The 27,551-nt window shown below is 47.5% G+C and overlaps 2 protein-coding genes across 2 annotated transcripts; both read left to right on the top strand.

The window, feature by feature from the left end:
- Window positions 1-695: 695 nt before the first annotated feature.
- Window positions 696-3,480, top strand: CD93 (CD93 molecule). Its single transcript, XM_054986081.1, has one exon. It carries the CDS (start codon window positions 858-860, stop codon window positions 2,679-2,681), a length of 1,824 nt encoding a protein of 607 aa, XP_054842056.1. The 5' UTR covers window positions 696-857; the 3' UTR covers window positions 2,682-3,480.
- Window positions 3,481-20,702: 17,222 nt separating this feature from the next.
- Window positions 20,703-23,055, top strand: THBD (thrombomodulin). Its single transcript, XM_054985717.1, has one exon. It carries the CDS (start codon window positions 20,735-20,737, stop codon window positions 22,400-22,402), a length of 1,668 nt encoding a protein of 555 aa, XP_054841692.1. The 5' UTR covers window positions 20,703-20,734; the 3' UTR covers window positions 22,403-23,055.
- Window positions 23,056-27,551: the final 4,496 nt, after the last annotated feature.

Raw genomic sequence — 27,551 nt, 5'->3', positions numbered from 1 at the left:
ATCTATTAATCATATCTTCTGAGGAATGGTCCGGGATTAGGTATGAAGAGTAGGTAAAATACAGTCCCTAAAAGTCAGAAGCTAATTCATACCTGGCTTTACTAAACCAGTTTCATGCTTTGAAAACTGCTTATAGCTATTATAGGGTGAAATCCTAAACCTGTTAGACTCAACAAGAATTTAGGCCTATTGGCTTAAGCTGAATCAGGACTTTACGTCATGTACTGATTGATTTAAAGTGCTTTGAAAACTTGGCTCAATGACTTTAAAGTTTAGACATTCCCATGACCTAGTTTCTATTTAAGAGCTCCTGTGGCTATTTCAAGATCATCAAAATATGAGATTAATCTTGTGAAGAAGCCATGCTGTGTTTTTCCTTTGAGCAAAAAAATGCAAAACTGTGTGACAACCTCTCCAAATCATGTGACTCTTCCCTTCTCTAAAAAACAAAAAAATTCCAGCACCTTCTTGACAACTGGAAAGCCCTATTTGGGTTTTTTAGAAGCTTCATAATGTTTGATTACTGAACAAAAAAGGAAAGAAAAGGAGAAGTCTGGCAAGATACTCATATGAAGGAAAAGGAAAAGGACGAAGTTAAAAATAAAAAAGCGTAAAGGGGGTATAAAAAGAGAGACGTTCTCAGCAATTATGGGTAAAAGCAGGATCACAAGAGCTGCCGTTAACAATAATACTGCTGTCAGGAAACTGTAGTCTCCGGTGATAAATAAGAGCCCCAACAACACAGGATACATATGGGCCCAACCGCTAGGCTGGAGGGATATGAGATGCAAACAGTCTGCCCTCCATTGTCTTAGCATCTCCCACACAAGACTTCTTAGTGCAACTTGAGGCTTGTCATGGGAAGAGCCCTCTGCGCGCCGCTCCTTTTCTCGGTCAAGATGGCGATTCTTCTCCAGATCTTCTGGCATGGGTTGCTGTCAGGGCTGGCAGTCCAGCCAGGCCAGGCAACTGAGGCTCTGTGTTCTGGATCCACTTGCTACACACTGCACTGGGAAAAGTTCAGCTGGATGGAGGCCCAGAAGAAGTGTCAAAACGACGGGGGCAACCTGGCAACGCTGAAAAGTCCAGAGGAGGCCCTGCTGGTCAGGCAACTGCTGACTGCGATGCCTAGGCTGGAAGCCAGCTCAGAGGTGGAGGTAAGACTGTGGATTGGGCTCCAGCGGGAGAAGGGCAAATGCTACCAGAAGCATCAGCCGCTGAAGGGCTTCAGCTGGGTGGCAGGAGAGCCAGAGACTGAGTACTCGAACTGGGTCCAAGAGCCCCGGGAAACATGCACAGCTCATCGATGTGTGACCCTCCAGGGGTCTCCCTTCTTGCCCGAGGGCCTGGCCTGGGCAGATGGCCACTGCAGCCGGTCCGTTCAGGGGGGGCCTGGCTACTTGTGCAAGTTCAACTTCCCGGGGATGTGCCGTCCACTTGCCTTGGCTGGGCCGGGCGCTGTCAAGTACACCACTCCCTTTGGTGTAGTCACTACTCCCCTGCTAGCTGTGCCTTTTGGCTCCTCAGCTGACGTGGCATGTGGACCACAAGGGGCAGAGGTGGCCGACACATTCCTTATGTGTAGGATGCAAGCAAATAGCAACACCTTTGAATGGAGCGGGCAAGGCCCACTGTGTGCTTCGCCCAGCCACGGCTGCAGCTACAGCAACGGAGGCTGTGAGCACCAGTGCTTGGAGCTGGGTGGGGGCCTCTTCCAGTGTGCCTGCTACTCAGGATACCAGCTTGGAGGGGACCGTCTATCCTGCATCACTGTGGACTACTGCAGCTCCAACCCATGCCAGGGACAGTGTGTGCCACGTACCGGTGGCTTTGACTGTCTTTGCTCTCCGGGTTATGCGCTGGCTGCAGATGGCCGGAACTGTGTGGATGTGGATGAATGCAGTGCCCTACAAAGCCCTTGCAAGCAGATCTGCATTAACACTGGGGGCAGCTTTAAATGCCTCTGTAACCTGGGCTATAAACTGGCTGAGGCTGATGGGCAAACATGCCAGGACATTGACGAATGTGCCAGAGACACCCCATGTGCCCAGCTTTGCGCAAACACTCACGGCTCCTTCCTCTGCTCCTGTGAGCCTGGCTATCAGCTGGAGGGCATCAATAGTGCTTCTTGTCTAGATGTGGATGAGTGCCAGGAAGAGCCTTGTGAGCAGATGTGCAAAAACCTCCCAGGTAGTTATCAATGCTTTTGCAGGCCAGGTTGGAGACTGGAGCCCAATGGGATCTCTTGCGTTTCGGACGCCACCGGCAGCACTTCCTCCCCACCGACCCAGGGAGAAGTGGGGAGTCCAACAGGCGTCCGTCCCGGTTCAGACCCACTCAGGCTGCCGTCCGACTCTCCAATCCAAGCTGAATCAGAAAGAGTCTCTGTGTCGCAAGGTACCACTTTTCAGCCAGGGCTGCTCAGCAGGCCGGCAGATGTCAAAGTCCAGGCTGGAGAGGCCAGCGCAGAAAAGAACGCAGGCAGCTCCAAGCGATTCCTGTATTACACGGTTGGTGGTGTTGCAGCTATTTTGTTACTGCTGGCTTGTGTGCTAATCTTGGTCACCTACAGGAAAATGAAGCTCAAGAAAACCAAAAATGAAGTTAAGAGTGCAGCTGACAATTACTCTTGGGTGCCAGATCAGGGGGAGGCCAGGGCAAGAAGCAATGAGTATATGTAATCTATACATAAGGGAAGTATTTTTGCTCTAAAGCAGGCAAGGGAGAGGGAAGGAAGGGGAAGTTGTCTCAAAATTAAACTGAGGCTGCGTCCACATAGCAAGGGTTCTCCATTTTGTACTTATTGTTGCTGTCGATGCATTTGGATTGGTAACGAAGTGTCCACTCGGGAACTGTCTGTGCATTTTCCTCTCATCAGTTGCCATTTCCCTGCACTTTCTCCTGCCATGCCACCAAAGTGCATTTTTTCTGGAATCACTCATTGCTATAGTATTATCACATTATAGTGCTATAGCATTACAACACTACAGTAATTTTTTTGAGGCCTTCAAAAAGCTGGTAGCACAGTAAGCAAAATGATGGCTGTGAGGGGCTGATGGAAAGAAAATGGCCCTGGTGGATGCAGGGCCTTGGAAAATGCACATCTTTCTGCCCGGAAGGAAGGATAGGGCATTTGGATTGAGCTCTTCCCCAAAAGGTCATAGCAAAACAGGTCTGGGAAATGCACATATTGAGACAGGGAAAGACTGGTTAGAGCATGGCACTCCAGAAAGAATCGCTCCAGTTTGGACAGCAAAGCAGTGAAAAGTCTCTGCGCGGAAGCAACCTGAGAAAAACATATCTCTGGAATTTTTAACATCATACTGGACAAGACAAATTACTCAGATTGTGCCGAAGACAGACACACAGACCCAATGGATTTAAAAGCAGTCCCAATGGATTTTCTACTTAAAGTCTAAAGTGGGTTTTTAACTTGGAGTACAGACACACTGAACAGCAAATAAAATGTTACTGGCCTTCTCCTTTTCTTCCTTTACTTTTTTTATCAAGTAAAATGTGTATCTTTTAAAAAACTAAGTACTACATGTATGCTTCAGTACGTGTCCACCTTTTCCATTTTAAAAATGACAAACTTTTAAAAGTTACAATTTGCTTTGAGAATTGCAGGAAGGAGGTGTGTGGGTGATGACCTTGGTGCTAGCCCACAGGCACTTTTCAAAGTCAGTTTTTGTCCTCATTCAAGCATAATCACTTTGAAGACAGGGCTGGCCGCCCTCTGCCCCAACAGTGGTGGTGCGCAAGAGGTCGGGCTAGCCACTCATTCCCCCAACAGCAGCATGCAGGAGGAGGGGGGGGGGCAGGCCGCTCACTCACCCAGCAGTGGCAAGTTGGCCAGTATTTCAAGTACGTTTTCCCCAGACAGACTTTTAAAAAACCCAGACTGTCTGGTGAAAACCAACCTTCAAAGCAGCCATTTTCTCTAGGGGAACTGATTTCAGTAGTCTGGAGATCAGTTGTAATTCTAGGAGATTGGCAGCCCCATGCTGATGGGTAAACTGGCTGTTGGCAACCCTGCACAGTGTCATTCCTTAAACATACCTGAATTTCAAGGTCCCTGTGTGCAGTTTGCAAAATGCTAATACTGAACATGCGGTGGGGCTGTGGAATCCTACCAGGCCTCTCCCAGTGAAACGGGCATATGCCTGCACACTACTCTGAATGCCTGATAACCACCCAGTCATCACCTCTCAGAACTGGACAGGGAGACTGAGGTTGGGCGTACCTGTTGGGAGTGAGATATTACGAGGTTACCAATGGACTGTGGTTTTGGCAATGGGTGATCTTTCTTTTGGACCAGAATGTTAGCCAACAACTTCGGAGAGAAGCACAGACATGTTCATAAGGTCTTCAGAAACTTTCACACAGTTTATCGTCTTTGATAAATGGTTATAATATCACCAATCTTTTAAGCAGCCCGCTTGTGTGATACTCCCCCCCTGCTGCCAATCAGCATAAAAGAATATTTTGAATTCATGTAGCTTTTGAGACGTTTTTAACTGTTCTCTTGACAATATGACATAAACTTTAAAAACGTTTTACCATTTTTGGTTATGGAAATGTGTTGGGTTTCTTATTCTGAAATAGGCATGCACTTAGGTTGTATAAATGAATCCCCCAAAACCTATTTTGTACAGACCATTTGGGCAACAAAAATCAAGGGGGCACTCAATGAATGAACGAATGCCGTTTGTTTGTTTGTTTGTTTGTTTGTTGTCCCTCCCTTCTTTTCTTTCTTTCCTTTCCCTCTACTCCCCTTCATTTCCTCCCTCTACTGCTATTCTTGCTGTCCTGGAAGGAAGGTTGCCAACGTTGGCTTGGAAAATTCCTGGAGATTTAGAGGGAGTGCCTGTGGAAGGAGCTCAGCGGAGATGTGACACCATAGAGCCCATGCTCCAAAGCGACCCAGGGAAAATGATCCAGGTGGCCTGGAAATCAGCTGTAATTCCAGGAGAACTCCCAAGTCTTAACCGGAGGTTGGCAGCCCTTCCCAGCAGTGGCAGCAGTTGTGGACTGGCCTGGCTTCTGGCAGTGGCCAGCCACGCAGGGCCAGCTCAAGGCGTTTGCCCTCCCCCGGTGCCTTCCTCCTGCATCCCCCCTGTACCTCTGCAGTCTACCTTGGATCCAGACTGGCCAACAGTGGCTTGGGTCTGGGAGACGATGGCAGGCACAGGCCATGCCTGACCAGTTTGGTGTCCCAGGAGCCTGCTTGTGACTCTTGGGCCATGAACTGGGCCTGCAGATACAGGGGGCCAGACTAAAGGAACCCCCCCCCCTTTGGTCCTCCTCATACCTCAGATGGTGTTTTCTGTGCAGGTTGAATTTCAGAGTTACTGCCAACATCTTAGGGACTTTAGCTGAGACCCAGCTAGGCGCTACACAAGTCTGTGAGGCAATGAGGGGGCATAAACCATGGCTTTCACCTTCTCCCATGCTCCTTGGTTGACCTGGCAAAATGGTCTGCGTGCTGCTGGCCGACATGCTTGCTGGAGCATGTCTGCCAGAATATGCATTGTCCAAGGATGGAGTATTCACCTGGGAGTGTATCGACTGTACTGTCTTTAATATCTTTGAGCCAGTACTGCTTAGCGTGTCAGAGTAGGATCTGGCGACCCTGGTTCAAATTCCCCCTCGGCCATGGAATCTGGCTGGGTGGCCTTGGGCCAGTCACAGATGCTCAGCCTAACCTACCTCGCAGGGGTGATGCTGTGACGACAAAATGGAGGAGAGGAGAACAATGTAAGCCACTTTGGGTCCCCATTGAGGACAAAGAAGGGGTATAAATGAAGTAAATAAATCAAATCCTGGAGCTTATTATACAGATTGGACAGATCTAGTCAAAAGTTTAGTATTTGCAGTGCTGCTGTTTTTAATGGAAGAAAAATAAGCTCACACTTAATTGTTTTCTCTGCAGTCAAGAGGGTATAAAATCGATGAACACGGGATAGATTAAATCCATGAGTTAACCAAGCCCCAAGTTGCTGAAAGCGTATTTACATAACACGGTCAGTTCTGGGCCATCGGCTACATCCTTTCCCTTACTTTGCATTTTCCTGCTGCTTTCCTTCTCCGATGGACCTATTGTAAAATCAAGAAAGCAGGAAGGAAAAGTACGGCTTCTTAGCAGCCTGAATGTCTTTAAGGGTTTCCTTGCCTTCTTTATGTACAATAGCTGGAGAAAAAAAAAGTCTTCGCTTTTGCAAAGGCACAGGAAATGTAGCAACTCTCTCATTTATAGCTTAAATGCAGATGTTCTTAAATATGTGGGTCAACATGCACATGAAAGTGTTATACACAATTACACATATTTGTGTATAACAAAAGGCAAAGCATATAAGATTGATAAGCAAAGACTTTAATCATGGTGGCACGTTCATTTGCTTATCTGGCTAATGTTGAAAATGTATCATATATGAAAACATATTTTTTGCGCTGTAGGTGCTCCATGTGCAGGCCCATAGGCATGACCCCCCTGCTCCCCTATGCTTCTAGAAATGCCAGTGAGGTCTAGTTTAAGAGACTATCATTTATGGATGCATAGTTATCACAAGGAGCGGGGTCCTTTGGGTAGTTGTGCCAGTGTTACAGAACATGGTGCCCCAAGGAGATTTGCTTAGCTACACTGCTTATCTCTTTTCAACCAGTCCAGTTGAACCAGCCCCATCAATATGGTGCTTAAAGCTATATGGTATAGCATTGCCATACCATCCCCTTCTGCTTCCATTTTCTGTAAACACTCCCATATCATAGAAATAGTGTATTTGTGCAATTCTGTAGCAGTAGGCTTACCGAGCATCCACTCCCAGTGGGTGGTCACCTGCTGCTACATTCACATTTCTGTCACCACTGATATTGACACTGGCTGGACATTAGGGAAAACTTTTTCACGGTCAGAGTAGTTCAAAGGTGGAATCAGCTGCCTAGGGAGGTGGTGAGCTCCCCTTCACTGGCAGTTTTCAAGAAGAGACTGGATGAATATTTGTCAGGGATGCTTTAGGCTGATCCTGCACTGGGCAGGGGGTTGGACTAGATGGTCTGTATGGCCCCTTCCAACTCTGTGATTCTGTGATTCTATGACACAGAGAAGAAGGAGAGGAGAAATAGCATCTGTTCTGGAAGAGATGTAACATTCAAGTTACGCTCTAGAGATCTCCCTGATCTCTATGCTTTTTACCATAGAAATTGGGCAGTGGGGTTCTTTGAGCATCATCTGGAAGTGACATCACTTCCAGGTCAGCCATGACCTTCCCAGGCCTTGCTGCCTGAGAAATTTCCTAGGGGTTGCAGGCAGAGGATCAGCAACCATACATGGTAGTGGTACAGCCATCAACACAGGGTAAGGTTAACAGCTCCAGGTTGGGAAATTCCTGGAGATTTGTGGGGAGGAGTTCGGGGAGGGTGCAGTTGGGAGATTGACAGGACCTCAGCTGGGTATAATGGCACCTTCCAAGATATCCATTTTCTCCAAGGGAACTGATCTCTGTTGCCTGGAGATCAGTTGCAATCCTTGGAGATCTCCAGCCACCACCACTTGGAGGTCAGGAACCCTAACGTAGGGGGAAGAGGTAGAGAAAGGGCTGGTATCCTGATTATTCCCCACTGCTACCTTTCCAAACATGTCGTCTAAGGCCAAGAACCTATGGGGCCTCAACGAGGTTGTAGCTCAGTGGGAGAGCACGTGCAAGCCCCCAAGCTCTGCTCCTGCTGCTAAGGCCACTTCATGCCACTTTGTCACCTGGCTGCCCTCATTTGTGTGGGATGGCCACAGAACAGCACTGGCTCAAGTGGGGGGGGGGGCGGGGGCGGGGTGGTGGTGGAGTTGGCAACTGCCTCTGCTTCCTCCCTCTGACATTTGTGGATGTGGGCTGGTGGGGAAGGCAGGCCAGGCGAGATGTTTTGTACTGCAGAGGTGGCTCCAGCCCGCGATTCCTTCCTTCCTTCTTCCAGGGGAAAGACGGGCATGGCATGGCATGAAGTGCAACCCTGGTGGCTGTGCTGGGGTCAGGGGCACCTCTCTGGGCTGCTGCTTGCCCTGATAAGTGTCTTTTGGTGCACCTGGCACCCCTTCCCTCTGGCGCCCAGGGACAGGAGCTCAGGAAGCTGGCCTCTGTGATCTTGGAGAGCTATAAATTGTAGTGGGTCAGACAGACTTGTGAACTGAACTCACCTCTTCACAAGTTCCAGATCACACAGGCCAGGTGCAGGTTGCCTTCCGTGTGTTATCTGGGGTATATGTGGGTTTCCTCAGTAGGTCCAATAGTGTTTCCCCTGGGGATGGTTTCAAATGAGGAAATGGGGCCGGAGGGAGAGGCCTCTTTTCCACATGCGCCACACCCCTGATCCTAATTGCACACACACACTCAGAAGTTGAGAACCCACAACTCATGTGTGTGTCATCAGATCCAGACCCAGCCTGTACATAATGTTAACGCACCACACAGTTAACGCACCAATGGCATCTTATGCCGTATAAGGGTATAAATTCTGGATCATTCACACCCAGTGCCTGAGAAATGCATCACCAAATCACTGCTCCCGAGATGAAATGTCTTCTCCACCAATAACAGGAAAACTGCTTGACTGTAATGTCTGGTTCTGCCTCTTGCATATTTTAGGAAAGGGGCTGGGCTTTTCCTTGCAAGATGCCAAAACTCCCTCAGGGATGCCAATCTTCTAGCCTGAATTTCTGCTTTTAGATCAGGAGATCATGAGATCTTTAGCTGGGTGTACCAAACACGATTCCGTCCAGGTGGATGCATAGCCTTGAGGAATTTCCTGCAGAGGAATTGCAAAGGGAGATTAGAGATAACGAAGCTCAAGACAATGCATCCACCTGGACTGAATCATGACACTGGCTTCCTGTCTCATTGCCAATGCTGATTTCTCCACACCCACCACCCTTCTGCATACCCCACCCTATTCAATCACACCTGCCTTTGTCATTCATCAGCTATTATCATTCGGCTTCCGTAATCACTCCATGCTCCAAGATGTAACAACAGATGGACTCACATTCTAGCTGAATCTGAAGAAGTGAGCTGTGGTTTGAGAAAGCTCATACCTCTCCCTACCACTAATTTTGTTAGTCTTATAGGTGCTACTGGACTCTTGCTCTTTTCCTCTGCTTTGGAGAATTGCCCATGTATATGTGTGTGTGTGAGAGAGAGAGAGAGAGGGAGAGAGGGAGAGAGGGAGAGAGGGGGGGAATCCAGCAGAAGTGTAGGGCACTGATATGGGAGCAGCAGACAGAGCCAAATGGGGGAGGAGAGCTGGAGAGGGGGAGGGAAGGAGAAATTGGGGAAGTGGGAGAGATGGGGGAGATGGAGAGAGGGAAACAGGCAGAGGGGGAGGGGAAAGGGGAGGAGACAGGAGGGAAGGGGGCAAGCAGAAGCTGGCAGGAGGGGAATAGAATTTCTTTTACCCCGTGATTCCATGTTAATGTATATGTATATATACCTTATGTATATATACCTTATCTATATACAAACCCGGGGGGAAAATACAATATCAAGGTTTTATAAATATTTTTTATCAGTTTTTCTAAATGTGCAAAGTGCAAAGGCAATTATTGTGCAATTAAATACAATGAGAAAAAGTTATAACATTCAACAGGTAAAGTCAAAAGTCCATGTAATAAAAGTACAACTGGTGAAAACCATACAAAACAGGAATTTGAAATCTGCTAGCAAAAACCCGTCAGCTGTATGTTTAAAAGAACGTTCAGCTCTAGTTCTTCTAGACATCGTGATGGCCCATGCCACTGAATCTGTCAAGGAAAGAAAAATTGGAATTTGTATGGTTTTCACCAGTTGGACTTTTATTACATGGACTTTTGACTTTACCTGTTGAATGTTATAACTTTGTCTCGTTGTATTTAATTGCACCATAATTGCCTTTGCACTTTGCACATTTAGAAAAACTGATAAAAATTATTTATAAAACCTTGATATTGTATTTTTTCCCCCGGGTTTGTATATAGATAGTGTCTGACTTGTCCGGGGGATCCCCTCTTGTTGTTGATGATGATATATACCTTGCCAGTTCTCAAGGCAGTGAAAAACCACTTAAATGTATATTACATAAAACATCTTTAAACTATCATGCCTTTAAAAATACGTAAAATGTAATTCCAAAAAGACTGCTGTCTCTGAAGACTATGATATTCCCCATTTACTATGTATGAATGTGGAAGCTGGACGGTGAAGAAAACTGACAGGAAAAAAAATTTATTCATTTGAAATGTGGTGTTGGAGAAGTGTTTTGCAGATACCATGGACAGTCATAAAGACAAATAAGTAGGTACTGGATCAAATCAAGCCTGAATTCTCACTAGAAGCTAAAATGACAAAATTGGGGCTATCATGCTTTGGTCACATCATAAAAAGACAAAATTCTCTGGAAAAGTCAATAATGCTCAGAAAAGTGGAAGGCAGTAGGAAAAGAAGAAGACCTAAAACGAGATGGCTGGACCCAATAAAAGAAGGCATGTCCTCCAGTTTGCAAGATCTGAGCAAGTCTGTTAATGGCAGGAAGTTTTGAAGGTCTTTCCTTCATAAGGTCACTATAGGTCACAGGCGACTTGACGGCACATAAGACACACACTTTGAAGAGAGGAAATGCCCCAGTGTTGTCCAGTTCACTTTAGTGCTCCATGCCCAATTAGAATAAATTGAAAGAAAGATTTATGGGCATTCAAAGAGTTTCACAGCAGAAATGAAGCCAGTAGCTTAGTAGTTAAGATTGTGAGCGATAAGCCCAGGACTCCCTCCCTCATTCAAATCTAACTTCAGCCACAAACTTGATGGCCTTAAGCATGCCCATCAGCAATATGGAGGTAACAGTGCAGACCTGGAGTTCCTGAGCAAATGCATGCAAAGCTATCCAAAAATTTGAAATGCATGATACAATTAATGTGAAGCTTGTTATATAGCTGAATGGAAAAAGTACAAGTTTCTAGGCTACTACTTGCTTAAAGGTTTGAACTTTCTAGCATGCTAGCTGCATGACAGTGGCTCAATGGCAGAGTATCTGCTTTGCAGGTTGAAGGGCACAGGTTCAATCCTCAGCTTCTCCTTTTTGGGAAGTAGGTGCTATGAAAGACCTTCACCTGAGACCCAGGAGAGCTGCTGCCCATCAGAGAAGACAATACTGACCTGGATGGACCAATAAGCAGACTCCACTCCATGTGACTGGCATCCTTCTCTCCATTTAAGCTGATTGCAGGAGGTAGTCTGGAGTAAGGACATTATCTAGCCACAGTTCTGACATAAGCATCAGTCCAACATAAATGTGTCTGGAGATGGCACTCAGAACCAATGTTTTTATCCTGAACGTTTCCACCTGCTCCAGCCCTGCTCCCAGCTACATCACAAACAGCCACCGAGTTCTTTATTTCTTCCATAGCAACATCCCCGCATCAAACCAGCACAGCTTTGTCACTCTCTTGTTCCAGAGCACCTGATGTGTGTCTCTGGCAGTTCCAGACACCAACCAATCAACCGATTAAAGGCAGTGGTTTTCAGACTTTTGGAAGGGAACTCCATTCTAAACTTCCTCTACTTATTAACGTCACACTCCAAGTGGTCCAGAGGGACTCGAAAGGCTGTGATGGCAGCTAAGGTGAAAAAGTTTGCATTCTTTTCCCCCCTGGGGCATACTTGTCCTCATCAGGCTGTTTTCCTAATTTTCTATTGATTGATTAATAAAATTACATATTTTTGTCTTTCTGGGGAACATCCAGTAGGTAGAGACCCCTATTGGTTTGAGAGACCCATATCATGTGGCTTTCTTTATCCACTCAGGGCATGCCACTATAAGCAGGGCCTGCGTGCCCATAGAGGCCAGGTAGGTGGTGGCCTCAGGTGCGAGGCGCCGGAGGGGGTGTAGGGGGCAGAGGCGCGCGCTGCAGAGCTGGCATGGCTGGCCCGCAGCTGCTGCAGCCAGCCAGCCCCATGCAGCTGCCGCTGCAACATACCCCCAACCGGGCGCAGCAGCCACGAGCTGCTGCTGGGGCGGCGTGCAGAGCGCAGAGCAGCCTCTGCCTGCCACCCCAGCCATCCACCAGCGAATGCCCCAGCTTGCGCTGCGCAATGACATCATCGTGCAATGTCATCGCACAGTCCGTGGCACCCGCGCATGGGGGGGGGGGGTTGCCGCAGGCGCCAGAGACCCTGGCGCCAGCAGTGACTAGAAGATATGTACAGTGTGATCCTATGCAGAGTTCCTCCAGTCTAAGTCCATGGATTTCAATGGATTTAGACTGGAGCAACTCTGCATTGGATTGCTCTGTGACTGTTATAGTGTAATTGCTAAGTATGGAGTTAGCAAATTAAAAGTCAGTGTAGTGCAATGGTTAGAGTGTCAGACGTAGGTTCTAATCCCCCCTCTGCCATGGAAGTTTGCTGGGTGACCTTGGGCCGGTCAGATACTCTCTACCTTACATGGTTGTTGTGAGGATAAAATGGAGAAAGGGAGAACAATGTAAGCAACTTTGGATCCCCACTAGAGAGACAAAATGAGGATAAATAAAGCAAATAAACAAACACTAAATTGTTGTTAAAGACCCTAATTATCCAGTGCATCAACTTCAGTATTCGGAGTAATGACAAAGAAATAACAATATTGTGCAGTATAGCTCTTCAAAAGAACTGAGTAAGATTCTTGCAATCCTTTGCTGCCCTCTGAAGCCCTGTCCCTTCCTGTGAAATATGAACTTTTGAAAATGACAGAAGGGCTGGGTTGAAACTATTTGGACACACAATTCTTCCTTCACAGCAACCGCTGGTAAGCTCTCTCCATAGCAAATTTTCTGCTTAACGTGTGCAGAGTCCCCAAAAGTGTGAACCGTCTGTAAATATTCTGTGCTTTGTAGAAAAGCCAGTCAAAATGGGAAAGGATCATGGCCAGTGGGGAGGAAGGAAAATTGGGAAGAAGGGGGCCGATACATCCCAAGGACCAAAGGAGAGCTTTGCATCATTGGAATGGTGAATGCTTGCTCAGACATTTTGCCTTTCCTGTGAACATTCCAGAGGATATGCAGTTACGGTCTGTCTCTGGTTATCTTCCTCACTGCTCTCTGCAAACTAGGACAGATAAAAGTGGATAATTTGGGGGAAACACATTTCTTTTCCAGTTCCAATCACTTTTGTGGATGGTGGATGGGATGGCTATAAGCCACAGTTTCAAAGTAGCGCCCTCCCCTTCCTTGGGAGAGTCTAGCTTGGAACTGCTCCCTCCCGTTTAAGGCAAAGTTGCCTGAGAAGAGATCAAAATATGCCATCTGATTGTTCAACATTTTATTTAGCCGGACTTTGCTGGGAGAAGAAAAGCCATCCTGGCCAGACGCCAGTTCTTCTGTCTGCTGTTGGTTGCTAGCTTGTGTTTTGGGAGGAGTGTTAAATTTCACTCCTTAGCAGTCCCCGTGGCCTCTTTGATGAGTCACTCCAGACCTAAAACACATCTGCTGCCTTTGGGACTCACCACCGACTTTCTTGCCAAACCTCCACTGGCTGACGCAGGCAGCTCTGAAGCACAGCCATCCCCTAGAGGCAGCAACCCTCAGAACACTGAATTCTGTTGAATCACAGGGGTACCAAGGAGAGTCTTGGAAAATAAAACACACAGACACCATCTTGCACAAGAGGCAACTGAGGGCAAGGGTGACACACCTCGCAGGACAAGGTGGCTGGAAATGAGCAAAGGGTTCCGACATGTTTGTAAGAACTTATAGCATCAGTAGAGCAAGATCGGGGTCCAGTAGTGCCTTAATGACCAACAGGATTTCTAGGGTATGAAGCTGAAGAAGGGCACTTTGAAAGGTCGTGTCCTGGAAATCTTATTGGTCTTTAAGGTGCTCCTGGACCCCAATCTTGCTCTTCTACTGCAAACCAACCCAGCCAGCCACCTGAAACTACCAGGAAGGCAAGCCAGTTGTTGTACAGCATTTCCATAAGTTAGTGCTTCGCAGCCTTTTTTCCATGGAGGAACCCCTAAATTAATTTTTCAAATCCCAAGGAACTCCTACCTATGAAAACACAGCCTAGAAAAAGTTGATGGCAGGGAGCGCAATTTAATTACTGTGGAGCAGAGGGGGGAGAAGAAAGTGCCAGCGAAGCACCTGGCAGAGGCTTCATCTGTAGTGCGTAGCAGTCCCAGGAAGCTCTGGGTAAGCTCTGGGTGCAAAAGATGGCAAGCTGTGCTCCAGCATGCGCTCTGGCCTGCACTCCAGGGCAGGAAGTTCTCCTAAGGAAGCCTGAGAGCTGGACAAGGGGACAGAAAGCAGTAAGTGACAAGCAAAGAGCAGCTGCCTCAGAAGAGTTGGGGCTAACAGGCCTGCATTTAGTCTACAGCCCTAGTCTTACTGCTAGACTACAATGCTTTGCTAGGTTATCCATGCCACTTCATTTATAACCCACCTTCCCCCCTCCCAATGTGGACCGAAAGTGGCTTATGTTTTTCTCTTGTCCTCCAGTTTATCCTTACAACAACCCTGTCAGGTAGGCTAGGCTGAGAGTATGTAACTGGCCCCAGGTGACCCAGCAAGATTCAATACCAGAGTGGGGATTCGAACCTGGGTCTCTCAGTGTTGAATAGTGTGTATTCAGCGTGACTGCACCAGCTTAAGGAGGATCCACAAAGAGTCCACACCTTGTTTGTTTAGTAAAGGTGTATAATACAATTTATTTATAGGTGGATAAAGAGCAATATATACAAGTTTACAGTCCAGAGAGACAAAGTGCTTCGCCTACACCTGGACTTGCAAGAAGCCCCTACCATACTGTACATAGTAGCTATATATATATGTAGACACCCAATCAGATACATGCATGAGTTTAGCTGAGTCATTCACTTCATGGTCTCCTGACTCTTAAGTTAACCATCTGACTCTCTGTCACCTGATGTGTCTACCTGTCATACTGATCGTTCTGATCTAAAGCCTCTGCACACTGGCTTTTGACACTTAGATATCAACACTCAGATCCTAGTCCAGCACTCTTAACTACTCTGTATTCTTATCCGGTTGTTGCTCTTCTCTGAATCCCTGTCTGGAATGTTATTCAAAACTGAACATGGAACTCCAACTAGCAACTCCTGTTGCCAGAGTGTATTTTGTTTCTGAAATGCATTCGTGATTTAATCCTTAAGTCCCATGTAATTATATGAGTCCATGCACTGGTATGATAGCGACTGAGGTTGAACTTTGCCTGGGAAAACCAACTCCAAATTCCCATCCATCTTGAAAACGCACCAGGTGACCTTAGGTCTGTCACTCTGGGGCAATTCTAAGCAGGACTTCACAGAATCGTATTCAAGTCTATTGAATGGGGCTGTCATATATGCCTCCTGCATATCTGCCATGAATGTATATGGGCTCTGCCTCTGGTCTCTGAGAGTATGGGAAGTTCTGTATTGCTGCAATGCTAGTAGGTTATCTCGCAAATGTTTACTTTCGCTTTCTCTTCCGCTGAGCCAGTGTCCTTGACTGCCAGCTGAAACTGGCTCAAAATGTATCCTTCTTGAGAACCACAGATAAGTTCATCTTTCCACTGTCTGAGCACCTTGAACTGAATGGATCTCTAATAAAGTTACTTCAACTGGAACACCTGTGTGTTAACTGGGGAGAACTTGGGGGATCTAACTGCCAGGGACTGACAGGGGCTAACTCCCAGGAAAGCGTTCTTAGGATGGCGTGGTCTTTCTCATCATACTCTGCCTCTCAGGGCTGCTGGGAGAATAAAATGGAAAAGGCGGGAACTGCCATGTACTGCCTTGAGTTTATTTGAGAAAAGAATGCGATAGAACAAATAATAAAATAATAAATAATAAAATAAAAAATTAAATCCTGTCTGCAGGCACAGTGGGAAAGCAGGGTGGAAGACTGTCTCTCCGATTGAAAATAGGAGAGTTTCAACTGTTCCTTAAGCCAAAATCGGACCATTTCCTAATTCTGCATCCAAAACGGCTTTCTGTTCCAAGAAGAGCAGAGCTAAATAGAGCATACCCAAGAGTCCGTGAAGATTTTTTTAAAATAAGCAGGAGATATTTGATGGTTCAATACCAAAGGAGTGATGGACAAGGTGAAAGGCAGCCTAGATGCTGGTTAGTAAATCTCTGTCCAAAATCATGCATGCACCATGAAGTGTGACTGTAAATACACCTTCCGGACTGGCCACTCATTGATTTGGTATTGACCACATTTAGTGTGACCTCACACATGCACACCAACAGCAAGAGCAACTGTGCCTTTCAGAAGTTATAACTGAATGTCCCAAAGGTGGAACATCTCCACTTGAATATTTTTCTCTGTCACCCTCTTTCTTCTTTTCTCTGTTTTTCTCCCCCTCCCTTCTATTCTGCCCTTTCTATTCTGTTTCGGGTCACATCTCACCCACTGAAAGAAACGGGATCCGAGGAAAGCAAGTTGTGGACTACATGTTTCATTGTAATATTATAACATTGAGTGTACGTGATGACAGGAAGGATTGTTACATAGTTTTCTGATATAAGACTACATTATTATATTTATAGGTTCTCTTGGTCACTAATTATTACATTGCACATTTCAGCACTTTGCATTTTATATAACATTTTTTTAAAAATATACAAAAATATTTAGTAGTATACCATTGAAGAATCTTATTTTTTTCCCTTCGGAGGAGGGCCTTTTCCCTTAACAGTTTCTGCCTTGAGAACCCTGCCAGAGATTGCCATAAGTCAGCTATGACTTGATGGCACTTTCCTCCACTACCACATATCATGAGATCTCGGAAGCTAAGCAGGGTCAGCCTTGGTTAGTAATTGGATTGGAGACCTCCAACGAAGACCAGGGTTGCAGAGGCAGGCAATGGCAAACTGCCTCTGTTAGTTTCTTGCCATGAAAACCCCACCAGCGGTTGCCATAAGCCAGCTGTGACTTGAGGGCACTCTCCATCACCAATAACTTAGAAGAGAGTTTGCTGGTCTCATAAAAAGCTTCCCTTGGTGACTGAGTGGGACTTGGTATCTTCACTGGGGCTTCACAAGGTGGCAGAGGAGCTCAGGGGCTGCTGACAATGCTGTGGGATATAAACGGTGGGATACAGATGAAGTTAATAACTAGGACTCGGAAGAAGCGGCATAGAACTGCTTTAAATAAATAATGTTCTAGGTAATGTCTCAGCCTGCGCTGGGCCTTGCAGACCGCTTGGCAGCCGTGCATGGCAACAGTGCTGAGCTGGCGGTTTTCGGGTCTCCACAACTTCCTCTTTGCTCCTCAACAGCAGAAGCTATTTTATCGCTGCCTCAGGAACAGCCACTGCTGCCTACCAGGAAAGCCGACGTTCCTTGTGTTTGGCCCTGCAGCTATGATGTAAGAAGTAGAAGCAGACCCATCTGGACATTAGGAAAGGAAACTGTACGGTCAGTTCATAACACCCTCAGTTCAGAAGCCACAACTAGTCGGAGCAAGGAAAGGATTACCTGTAGGGCAGAAAGTGGCACAGCTTTTAAAAACGAGACACCAAAACGCAAAGGAAAAGATAGATAGAAAGTGTAACAACAACAACAGCGCTTATATACCACTCTTCTAGACTGATTAGTGCCCCACTCAGAGCCTGAACAAGTCAGTGTTATTATCCCCAGCTGGGGAGTTGGGGCTTAGAGGAATGACTGACCACAGGCCATCTGCAGAGTTCATGGCAGCTGTGGAATTCGAACCGTACAAATATAGAGCAACACGGTAATATGTAGCATCAATAGAACAACTGCCCGTGTGACAAAAATGTCTCCCTCTTTGTTTTGTTTTATTCTACACAATTATACAATTTAATAAAGAACTACACCCATTGTAACAGTCATGGAAAAAATATTATTACAGGCGTCATATATGTTCAGAATCAATATAAAGTGTCCAGTGCTTTAAGTGCTCTGTTGATATTGTAATAGATATTAAAGTGCAAATGCTTCCTAGCACCATACAAACACTAGTCTTTTTGTCCAGGAACAAGCTCGCCGAATATTCCAACTGTAATCAGGTGTAGTCTTAAAGTTGTTCCAACAAACTGTGAATCACAGATTACAAGTAAACCTTTGTAGTATTCTTTTGGTGTACATAGGTAATACTGTGACATCAATTCTCTAACGGATGGTCCAGATCCAAAATAAATCCGTTTCCAAAAATTCTTTCTCAAAGAACACAGTCATCAGGAGTTCATACAGCTCCCCTTCACACCAATCAATTTTCCAATTACCACCATCTGGACCATCCATTAGAGAATTGATGTCACAGTATTACCTATGTACACCAAAAGAATACTACAAAGGTTTACTTGTAATCTGTGATTCACACAGTTTGTTGGAACAACTTTAAGACTACACCTGATTACAGTTGGAATATTCGGCGAGCTTGTTCCTGGACAAAAAGACTAGTGTTTGTATGGTGCTAGGAAGCATTTGCACTTTAATATCTATTACAATATCAACAGAGCACTTAAAGCACTGGACACTTTATATTGATTCTGAACATATATGACGCCTGTAATAATATTTTTTCCATGACTGTTACAATGGGTGTAGTTCTTTATTAAATTGTATAATTGTGTAGAATAAAACAAAACAAAGAGGGAGACATTTTTGTCACACGGGCAGTTGTTCTATTGGTGGAATTTGAACCAGCAGAGTGCTGGTTGGCAACCCAACCACTTAACCACTGTAAGTAAAATAACCTTGCAGTTCAAAAGAGTCTTGCCCTCTGCCTTAGCAGCTCTCAGCTTCCCAGTTCTGACGATTCTCTCCCAGGTTAAGAGACTTCTGTAAACAAAGCACGTGTGCACCCACCAGGGGAAAAAAACCGTGGGTATCTTATACCACAGTGCAATGCAAAGCCGCATAAAGCAGCAGGAGGCAAACTTTTTGCAAGACGTTGTGGAGAGGGAACTTGTGAAGCAGCAATTTCCTTTTCATGATTTTTTTCCTTTTCTTAATAGAGTTAAAAGCCCAATAAAAAGGAAAGAAATAGTAAAAGCATAGAAAAAAGACTGAAATTAGAAATAAAACAATACACATTTCATTTTCCAATTTTCTCTACAACACTTATTTTAGCAAACACCATACTTTAAATTTTTATCTCTGCAAAATTTCCTTTTCCACTACTGCCCCCCTTCTATTTATTTTTTCCCAGATCTATCTTCTTAAAAATCAAAACCACAAATCATCAAATCATTTTCAGCAGAAAATCAATAAGGGGTTTCCAGTTAGCCATAAAAGCAGACAATGTTTTATCTCTGAGCAAAGCTGTAATCAAGCAGCGATTTCTAACGTGCAAACACACATGGCGAGGAACACGCGTTTGAGACTTAACGTTCACGCGCGTTGAGCGCGCACGCGTTTGTCGCGGCCGCCTCCTCCTCCTCCCGGCCCGGCCCGGGAGATCGAGTTGCCCTTCCTCCCTCCAGCGCCAGACTCTCCCGGCGGGCTCCGTTTGCAAGCCCCACCCGGAACCCTCCCTCGGCTTTTCCGCAGCCGCCCGAAGCTGCACGTGCCGCCCCGGGGCGCCTGCCGGCGGATCCCTCCCGGCTTCCCCGGCTGGGCGATTGCCTTCTTGTTCCTGCCGAGCCGGGTGGGAGGGAAATGAACAGCTCAAGGCGGTTCCCCGGCCGATTCCATTGGCCTCACGCCCGGGCTCGGCCCGGCCCTCGTGCCTGGAGGGAAGCAGGTTCTGCGGGCCTCGGGCTCGCGGCAGAGCACGCCCCAAGCGCAGCGCGGCTCTCGGCGGGTGCTTGACCCGGCCCCTGGCGGCCCGCGGCGGAGACAACGTTTGGCAATCCTTTGGAGAGTGAACGCCGTGGCACGATAACCTGTTGTTATTGTTGTTCATATTATATCTAGTCCGCCTTTTTCACGGATATCCGAGGCGGATTACATACTGCAAGGGAATCCAATATAATCAGTAGCGAGGACATTCACAGCAAAAATGCAGTGTGATCAACGGTGGACATTCAATGAAACTATACAATGGGTATGGCAACCTCAAATTTGAAAAGCAGCATAAAGCCCAACACAACACAGATGGAATTTTTCTGAATTAAAGCGTAATTAACATGACACCTAGGCCGAACTACCCAGTAGACGCATATCTAGACCGTACGCAATGGCCTAGTCGCCTCTCCCGGACCCTTCCAAAGGTCTCTCTCGGAGCTGTTTCTTATGATAGCCCTACAAGCGGCGTAGAAGGCCCTCCTGGTTAGTTCGGCCTTCCAGGGCTTCCGGAAAGCCACAAGAGTGGGAGTTTCCCCGGCAATTCCAGCCTTCCAGGCACCACCGCCCAAATCTCCAGGAATGTCCCGTCCCAGCCCAGCCTTGGGGACCCTCGGCAAAGCGGAGAGGAAAAGCAACTCTCTGCTCTTTCGAGGCGGAGGGGAGGGCGGGGCGCATCGTTGCAGGCGCCGAGCGGCCCTCCCTTCCCTTCCCTTCCCTTGACTCAGCCGGCAAGGAGGCCCACCCTTTTTTTGCCCGACAGACCCCCTTCGTTCCCGGGAGGGTCCCTTCCCGGGCGGAGCTGCGTTTCCCTTCCCTTCCCCCGAGTACCGGCGCCCTGCCCCTCCGCCGCGGGAGGAGGCGGTTATAAGGGCCGCGCGTTGCCCGAAAGGGAAAGGCCAGTCTCTGGCCAGGGCGGCGGCGGCGGCGGCGGCGGAGGAGGAGGAGGAGGAGGACCGGCTCGCCTCTTCAGCCGCGCTCGGCCATGGGGCCGCTCGAGCTGCTGCTGCTGGCGCTGGCGGCAGTGGGTCCGGCGCAGGGCGCGGGGCTGCCTCCTTCGACGACGCCGCCCGCGTCCTCCAGCGCGCAGTGCCTAGACTCCTCCTGCTTCGGCTTGTTTTGGGAGGCGCGGAGCTTCCCCGAGGCCGAGAGCGCCTGCCAGGCCAGCGGCGGACGCCTGATGCGGGCGCGCTCGACGGTGGCGGCCGAGGCCATCGAGCTGCTGCGGCGCGGGCGGGCGGGCGGCGTGTGGTTGGGCTTGCGCCTGCCCGAGGGCCGCTGCGTGGAGCCGGGCCGGGCGCTGCGCGGCTTCCAGTGGGTGGCGGGAGACGAGCGCACCGACTACGAGGCCTGGGCCGGCGGCTGGCCGGCGGCGGGGGGCTGCGGGCCGCGCTGCGTGGTGGTGAACGCGGCTCTGCGCTGGGAGGATCGCGCCTGCCAGGCGGCCGCCACCGGCTTCCTCTGCGAGTACAGCTATCCCGGCGGGACCTGCGGGCCGCTGGCCCTGCCGCCGGGCACGGCCGCCTCCTACACCACCCCCTTCGGCGTCCGCGACGGCGACCTGTCGGCCTTTCCCCCGGGCACGACGGCGGAGGTGCCCGGCCTGGACGCGCCCCTGGAGTGCCAAGCGCGCGCCAACGGCTCCGCGGGGTGGGGCGCGGCTGCGCCGGGCGCCTGGCACTGCCAGCTGGAGCGCGGCGGCTGCGAGGGGCAGTGCCAGGAGGACGAGCTAGGGCGCCCCTTCTGCACCTGCTCCGAGGGCACCGCCTTGCGCCCCGACGGCCGCGGCTGCCTCTCTCCGTGCGCCGAGCTGCGCTGCCAGCACCAGTGCGTGCCGCAAGGGGACCACGGTCTCTGCATGTGCCAGGAGGGTTACGAGCTGGACGCGGACGGGCGCAGCTGCCTGGACGTCGACGACTGCGCGGCCCACCCGGGCCCTTGCGAGCAGGAGTGCCTCAACACCGCGGGGGGCTTCCGTTGCCGCTGCTTTGCGGGCTACACCTTGGTGGACGGGCGATGCCTCAGGAACGAGGCGCTCTGCTTTCACCTGTCCTGCCAGCACGAATGCGTCGTCGTCGACGGGACTTCGCGGTGCGCCTGTTTCGAGGGCTTTGCTCCGGACCCCAAAGACCCTCAGCTTTGTGTCAGGTTCTGCAACAGCTCGGAATGCCCCGCCCAGTGCGACCCGCACACCCCGAAGAGCTGCTATTGTCCCGAAGGCTACATCATCCACGAGAACGAGGACGGAGCAAAGATTTGCAGGGACATCAACGAGTGCGAGGAAGGGTATTGCGACTGGGCCTGCCGCAATTGGTTTGGTGGCTATGAATGCTTTTGCCCCCCGGGGCAAAGATGCGAGGGGGCTACCACGGGGCCCCTGGACGAGGGCTCTGGGGACGAGACTCTTCGCCCCACCCAAACACCTGTCATCACTTCTGGGCCACCAAGGGACCGTCGCAGCCCAGGCACCCTGGTTGCCATCATCGTCAGCACCGCGCTCTCTTTGGTTGCCTTAGCAGCTGTTGTGTGGTGCTTTCTGAAAAAACCGTGCGTGTCGCGCACTAGAATGGATTACAAATGCCAGCAGCTGCAGACGGAAGTGGTGATGGGACAGGTTCGACAGGAAAGTGCTTCTTACAAACAGAAAATGTAAGGGACTTCTTGGGAAGGGAGGAGGCAGTGATGTGGGTTGGTTTAAGTTATTTTCAAAAAGGGTTAAAAAACGCTCACCAGTTCCAGAAGAATTTTACAGCAGATGAACTGGCCCAGATTTATTTTATTTGTGGTCGCCCACAGGGACTCTGGAAAAAGATGTTTCTTGACTTCCTGAGACCTGGTTGATCCTGATGTGCTGAAAGCTGTGTTTATTGGGTTCAGCACTTGAGTTTTATGTGATGAGGCAGCATGCGCAATGGAGTGAAGTCTTCCGCGTCCTGGGACTTCCGCCCCAGCAACATTTCTCCAGATGAAGCGTGAAGTCTTTGTTCTTTCTTCTCCTAGACGTGTTGATGACGGCATGTTTAGAACATCTGGTGAACTGGAGAAACCTCATATGCTACTGCTGAATCCAGATGCTTTTTTTTTAAAAAAAAGACATTTTCCAGTTGCCAGAGATAGCACAAGATGTTTACATTCTGTTGTTCTCTCCTTGGGGTTTATGTTTTGTGTTGTTGTTTACCCTCCTGTCGATGTGTTATCTGTGCCATATTGTTTGTTTGTTTGTTTGTTTGCATCAGTTACAGTAAAGAATTGCTTACAACAGCTTGTGCCAAATAAACATGCAAGGGTGTAACCCTGGGGAAATTTCGTCTGTTTTAGCACCTTTGAAAAAGTAAAGATGCTTGTACTCCTGGCCTGTATTGTACCAAGGTAGTTTTGTGTTCCAGATGAAGACTGCATACTAGTTTACTGTATAATTAATGCTTTCTTCTTGTGTGTCGGTCCTTACAGGTCTTCCTTTCCCCATTTTATTTTCTTGTTTTGCCATAGATTTCTGTGTGTCCTTTGGCATTGTGGCACTTTGAATGAGCTGGCTTAAATTCCTGCTGCTTGCTGCATAACACTGTTGTTTTTGATTGCAGACCATCCATTGATTTTTTGTGTGTGTGGAAGAAAGCAGGTGTCACATTCTGGCAGTTAGATCCCCATAGTACTCCAGTGCACACACTCCAATGTATGAGTTAAAATTATTAGAAATTCATCAGTATCAGCTGACATAGACAAGGGCATTGGCCAAAGTGGCATGTCTTAAGGTTGGAAGGGTTAGTTATAGGGAAAATTCCCTCCTTTAGGATCTGGATGGTTAGGATTCTGGCACGAAGGAGCCTGGGGGGGGGGGGCGGGTTGAGACAGGAGGTGAGAAGAACTGTAGGAGAGGTGAAATTATTTTCAGTTCCCAGGAAGAAGCCGGCACTCAAGGACACATTCTCAAGTGGCTGTGAAAACAAAAGTAGACATCGCCGCAGGCACCTGTGAGATAAGCAACCCTCAGCTAGACAGACCCCAAAATGCCACTTCCCATACTCTCAGAGGATCAGCACATAATACAGAGCACAGAGAATACTCATGGCAGATATGTAGACAGACAGCGGGTGTAGCTTGTGTGGGTCCTTGGTTGGGAGGACTCCAGCTGCTGAAGGGGAAGGGGATTTGGTGTGGTGCTATTACCAGCAGAAGCCAGGAGGTGGCGACAAAGTCACTGGGGCTGATGTGGCATCGGTGTGCCGAGAAGATGCTGCAGCATTGCCCCTAGGGACTCTGTTGCTACCTCCCGGTGCCCTCCGGTAATGGTACCCACCCCTCTTCATCAGGGCTCAGTTACTGTGGCAAACCATTGTGTGAGTTATACCTGAAACAAAGATCCATATTCTTTCCTTACGCCATTCAATTTTATGTTGGGAAATTCTGGAAACAGGTTTTAAGCATTGCTGATTTTTAAAGATGCTGAATATTAAAAAATAGGCCTTAAAAACGTAATTCAATAGTATTAAATCAGTGCAAATTCCAGAGCACAGCTGAGCTAAATTTAATGATTTAATGCAAACTTAGGTTATTTTTCAAGGGGAGAGATTTGGGCATGTCTTCAGCTCTCCCTTTGGGGTCTTATGTTACACGATTTCAGGAGGAGAGTTCAAACAGAACTTTAACCGGATCGTTCTACTAATCAGTTATCTTAACTAGGCTGTTAAGCAGTTTGCATCTCTCTGGAGTGTGTGTGATTCATGAGCCCAGTGCAGCATCGCTTTCTTAGCAACGAACAAGCAGGCGTGACAGAAAAAACTTGTTGAACACAATGTTGTTCTAGATTAAACATTTTTGATGGTGTAAATATGTGATTATTTTAACAAGCGGGGATGAATGGGAGGGATATTTATTAACACCTGTTTTTTAGAGCGTGTGGCACACGTGTAAATACTTATTTTGGGGATAGTAGTAACTAGTACAGGGTCAAGCACTTGAAAGCAGTAGGTGCTGTAATCCAGATTATTTTCACATGCTATCCAGTGCATAATATGATAATAATATTAATAAGTAAATTTTAAAAACTTGCAATATACTTTCCAAAAAATTCATTTCCCTTTCAAATTCCAAAATAACTTTTGTGTGCCAAATGACATTATTTCTCCTTGGTTGATTCTGGGACTTTCTGTCCCCTCCACAAATCTTGAAAGAATCTTGTTGGCAACTCTCAGAACTGCGAGTATTGAACTCAGGTTTACCAAATTATGCAAGAAACAAACGCAAGGTAACAGAGGCAATTGGACCGCTGTTGGGAGTGGAAGGAGAAACTCTGATGGAGGACAGAGAAAAAGCAGACAGGCTTAATGACTTTTTTGCCTCCGTTTTCTCCCTGAAGAACTTGAGCCCATCTAGAGATGGTACTAGACACGACAGGACACCTGGGGTGGGGGGGGGCTAGTTGACATTGATAGAGAGGTTGTGGCAAGGCCCCTGGCTGCACTGGATGAATACAAATCCCCTGGGCCGGATGGGGTGCACCCAAGAGTGCTGAAAGAACTTTCTAGAGAACTTGCAGAACCCCTGTCCATCATCTTCAAGGCCTCCTGGAGGACTGGGGATGTGACGCAAGATTGGAGAAGAGCTAATGTTATCCCAGTCTTTAAGAAAGGGAAGAAGGATGACCCGGGAAACTACAGGCCGGTCAGCCTGACTTCTGTTGCTGGGAAGATATTCGAGCAGATTTTAAAGGGATCGATCTGTAAGCATTTGAAGGACTGCTTAGTGATCTGGGGAAGTCAACATGGTTTTGTCCCCAATAGATCTTGTCAGACCAACCTGGTTTCCTTCTTTGATCAAGTGACGAGCTTACTGGATCATGTCAACGTGATTTACCTGGATTTCAGTAAAGCTTTTGATAAGGTTCTCCATGACATTCTAATGAGTAAACTGGAAAACTGCAGGCTGGACTATAGGACAGTTCAGTGGATAGGGAACTGGTTAGAGGACTGCACCCAAAGAGTGGTGGTCAATGACGTTTCATCAGATTGGAGGGAGGTGTCCAGTGGGGTGCCACAGGGCTCGGTTTGGGGCCTGGTACTTTTTTTTTTTTAATCAATGATCTGGATGAAGGGGTAAACGGGCTATTCATAAGCTGATTTATGGAGACCAGGGGTCTCTGTAAGTCAGCTATGACTTGAGGACAGGATTTCATTTTATCCCTGACCTGAATAGCCCAGGAGATCCTGGTTTCATCAGATTATTCTTGTCAGATCATTCTCTGCCCTTCAGTGGCAGTTTTCAAGAAGTAGTTCAAAAGTGGAATCAGCTGCCTAGGGAGGTGGTGAGCTCCCCTTCACTGGCAGTTTTCAAGAAGAGGCTGGATGAATATTTGTCAGGGATGCTTTAGGCTCATCCTGCATTGGGTGTGGGTTGGACAAGAAGGTCTGTATGGCCCCTTCCAACTCTGTGATTCTGTGCTAGTCTGTAGTTACAAACTCTAAGCCCCACCCACCTCACAGGGTGATTGTCATGAGGATAATAATAATGACATACTTCGTGAACAGCTCTGAGTGGGTGTTAAGTTGTCCTGAAGGACGGTATATAAATCAAATGTTGTTGTTGTTCCTGCAGGTACATTTCAAAAACGGTATCTTAAGACAGGGGGGATGGAAAGCAGATATTCTGCATACAAAGCAAGAGGGAAAATCAGAGGCCAAATGTCTGATTGATGGATTAAATCTTTCAAGGTCTCCATTCCAAGAGTAAGATGGCCATTACCAGGCTGAGTAGAAGCGAGTAGGAGAGAAAATGAGAGAGAACTCTTGTGTTTGTATCTTTGCACAGGCTTTGCTTCCTTTCAGGTTTACGGCTTGGCTTGCATCTTCAGGTAATCTCTGTTTGTTCTGAGAATTTGGTCACAGATTTGGTTGATTTCCAATCTGCCGTAACAACAGCAAGCTACATTCCACACTTATCTGTCTGTCATTTTTATTATGCCCTTCCTCCAATGACTGCGGGCAGCATACATAGTTCTGCCACCATCTGTTTAATCCTCATCACAACCCTGTGAGGTAGGTTTACTTGACACATGATGCCTGGCCTACAATCACACTTTGCGGCTGAGTGAAGAATGCAGCTTTCCAGGGTCCTGTCCCAAGGCTGTACTGCCCTGCTGGTCTCTGCTCCCCTGCCCTGCCCATCAGAGCAAGATAACATCATTATACTTCATTCAATCTTTTGCCTTTTGAAGCAAGAAAATTCTAGGATTTAAAACCCTATGAGGCTGCATTCCTACAAACACCTGGATTAAATCTATGGAATATAATGGGCTTACTTCCAAGTAGGCCTGCTTAGCATTGATCCATAAATGCCTTAGAAAGCAACCCTAAACAGGCCTACTCAGGTGTTGAGTCCTACTTTATTCAATAGGTCATACTGCTAGAAACATGTTTACCTAAGTTTTCTACAAGAAAGTCGAAAATATATCCAGTACGTGAGAGAGTACTGTAAACACCTGTACTGCATTGGCGAGGTGGGTTGAAAATAGAAAACATAAATTTCATAGTCAAGTTTTATTTGGACAGAAACTCCCATACAGTCATTGACAGCATATTTATACAATAACAATAATAAAACATCGGATTCTTTAGTAGTGTATTATCAAACAGAATATTGTGTAGACAAAGTTGTAAATGTTTAAATAATGAACACTGAAAATATGTTACATGTGTCTCAGAAAACTTCATTAATGCTGAAGTTTGTCTTACACAAAAATCTTAATAGTGCACATTGTGAGAAAAACCTTGTCTTAAAAAGCCTTTCACTCCCAAAGAGAAAATGTT

This window comes from Eublepharis macularius, chromosome 7, assembly GCF_028583425.1.
Source record: "Eublepharis macularius isolate TG4126 chromosome 7, MPM_Emac_v1.0, whole genome shotgun sequence".
NCBI lineage: Eukaryota > Metazoa > Chordata > Lepidosauria > Squamata > Eublepharidae > Eublepharis > Eublepharis macularius.
This window is presented reverse-complemented; position numbering and strand designations above follow the sequence as displayed.

Coding starts and splice junctions, on each gene's coding strand:
- CD93 (XM_054986081.1), top strand. CDS start 858: ATGGGAAGAGCCCTCTGCGCGCCGCTCCTTTTCTCGGTCAAGATGGCG.
- THBD (XM_054985717.1), top strand. CDS start 20,735: ATGGGGCCGCTCGAGCTGCTGCTGCTGGCGCTGGCGGCAGTGGGTCCG.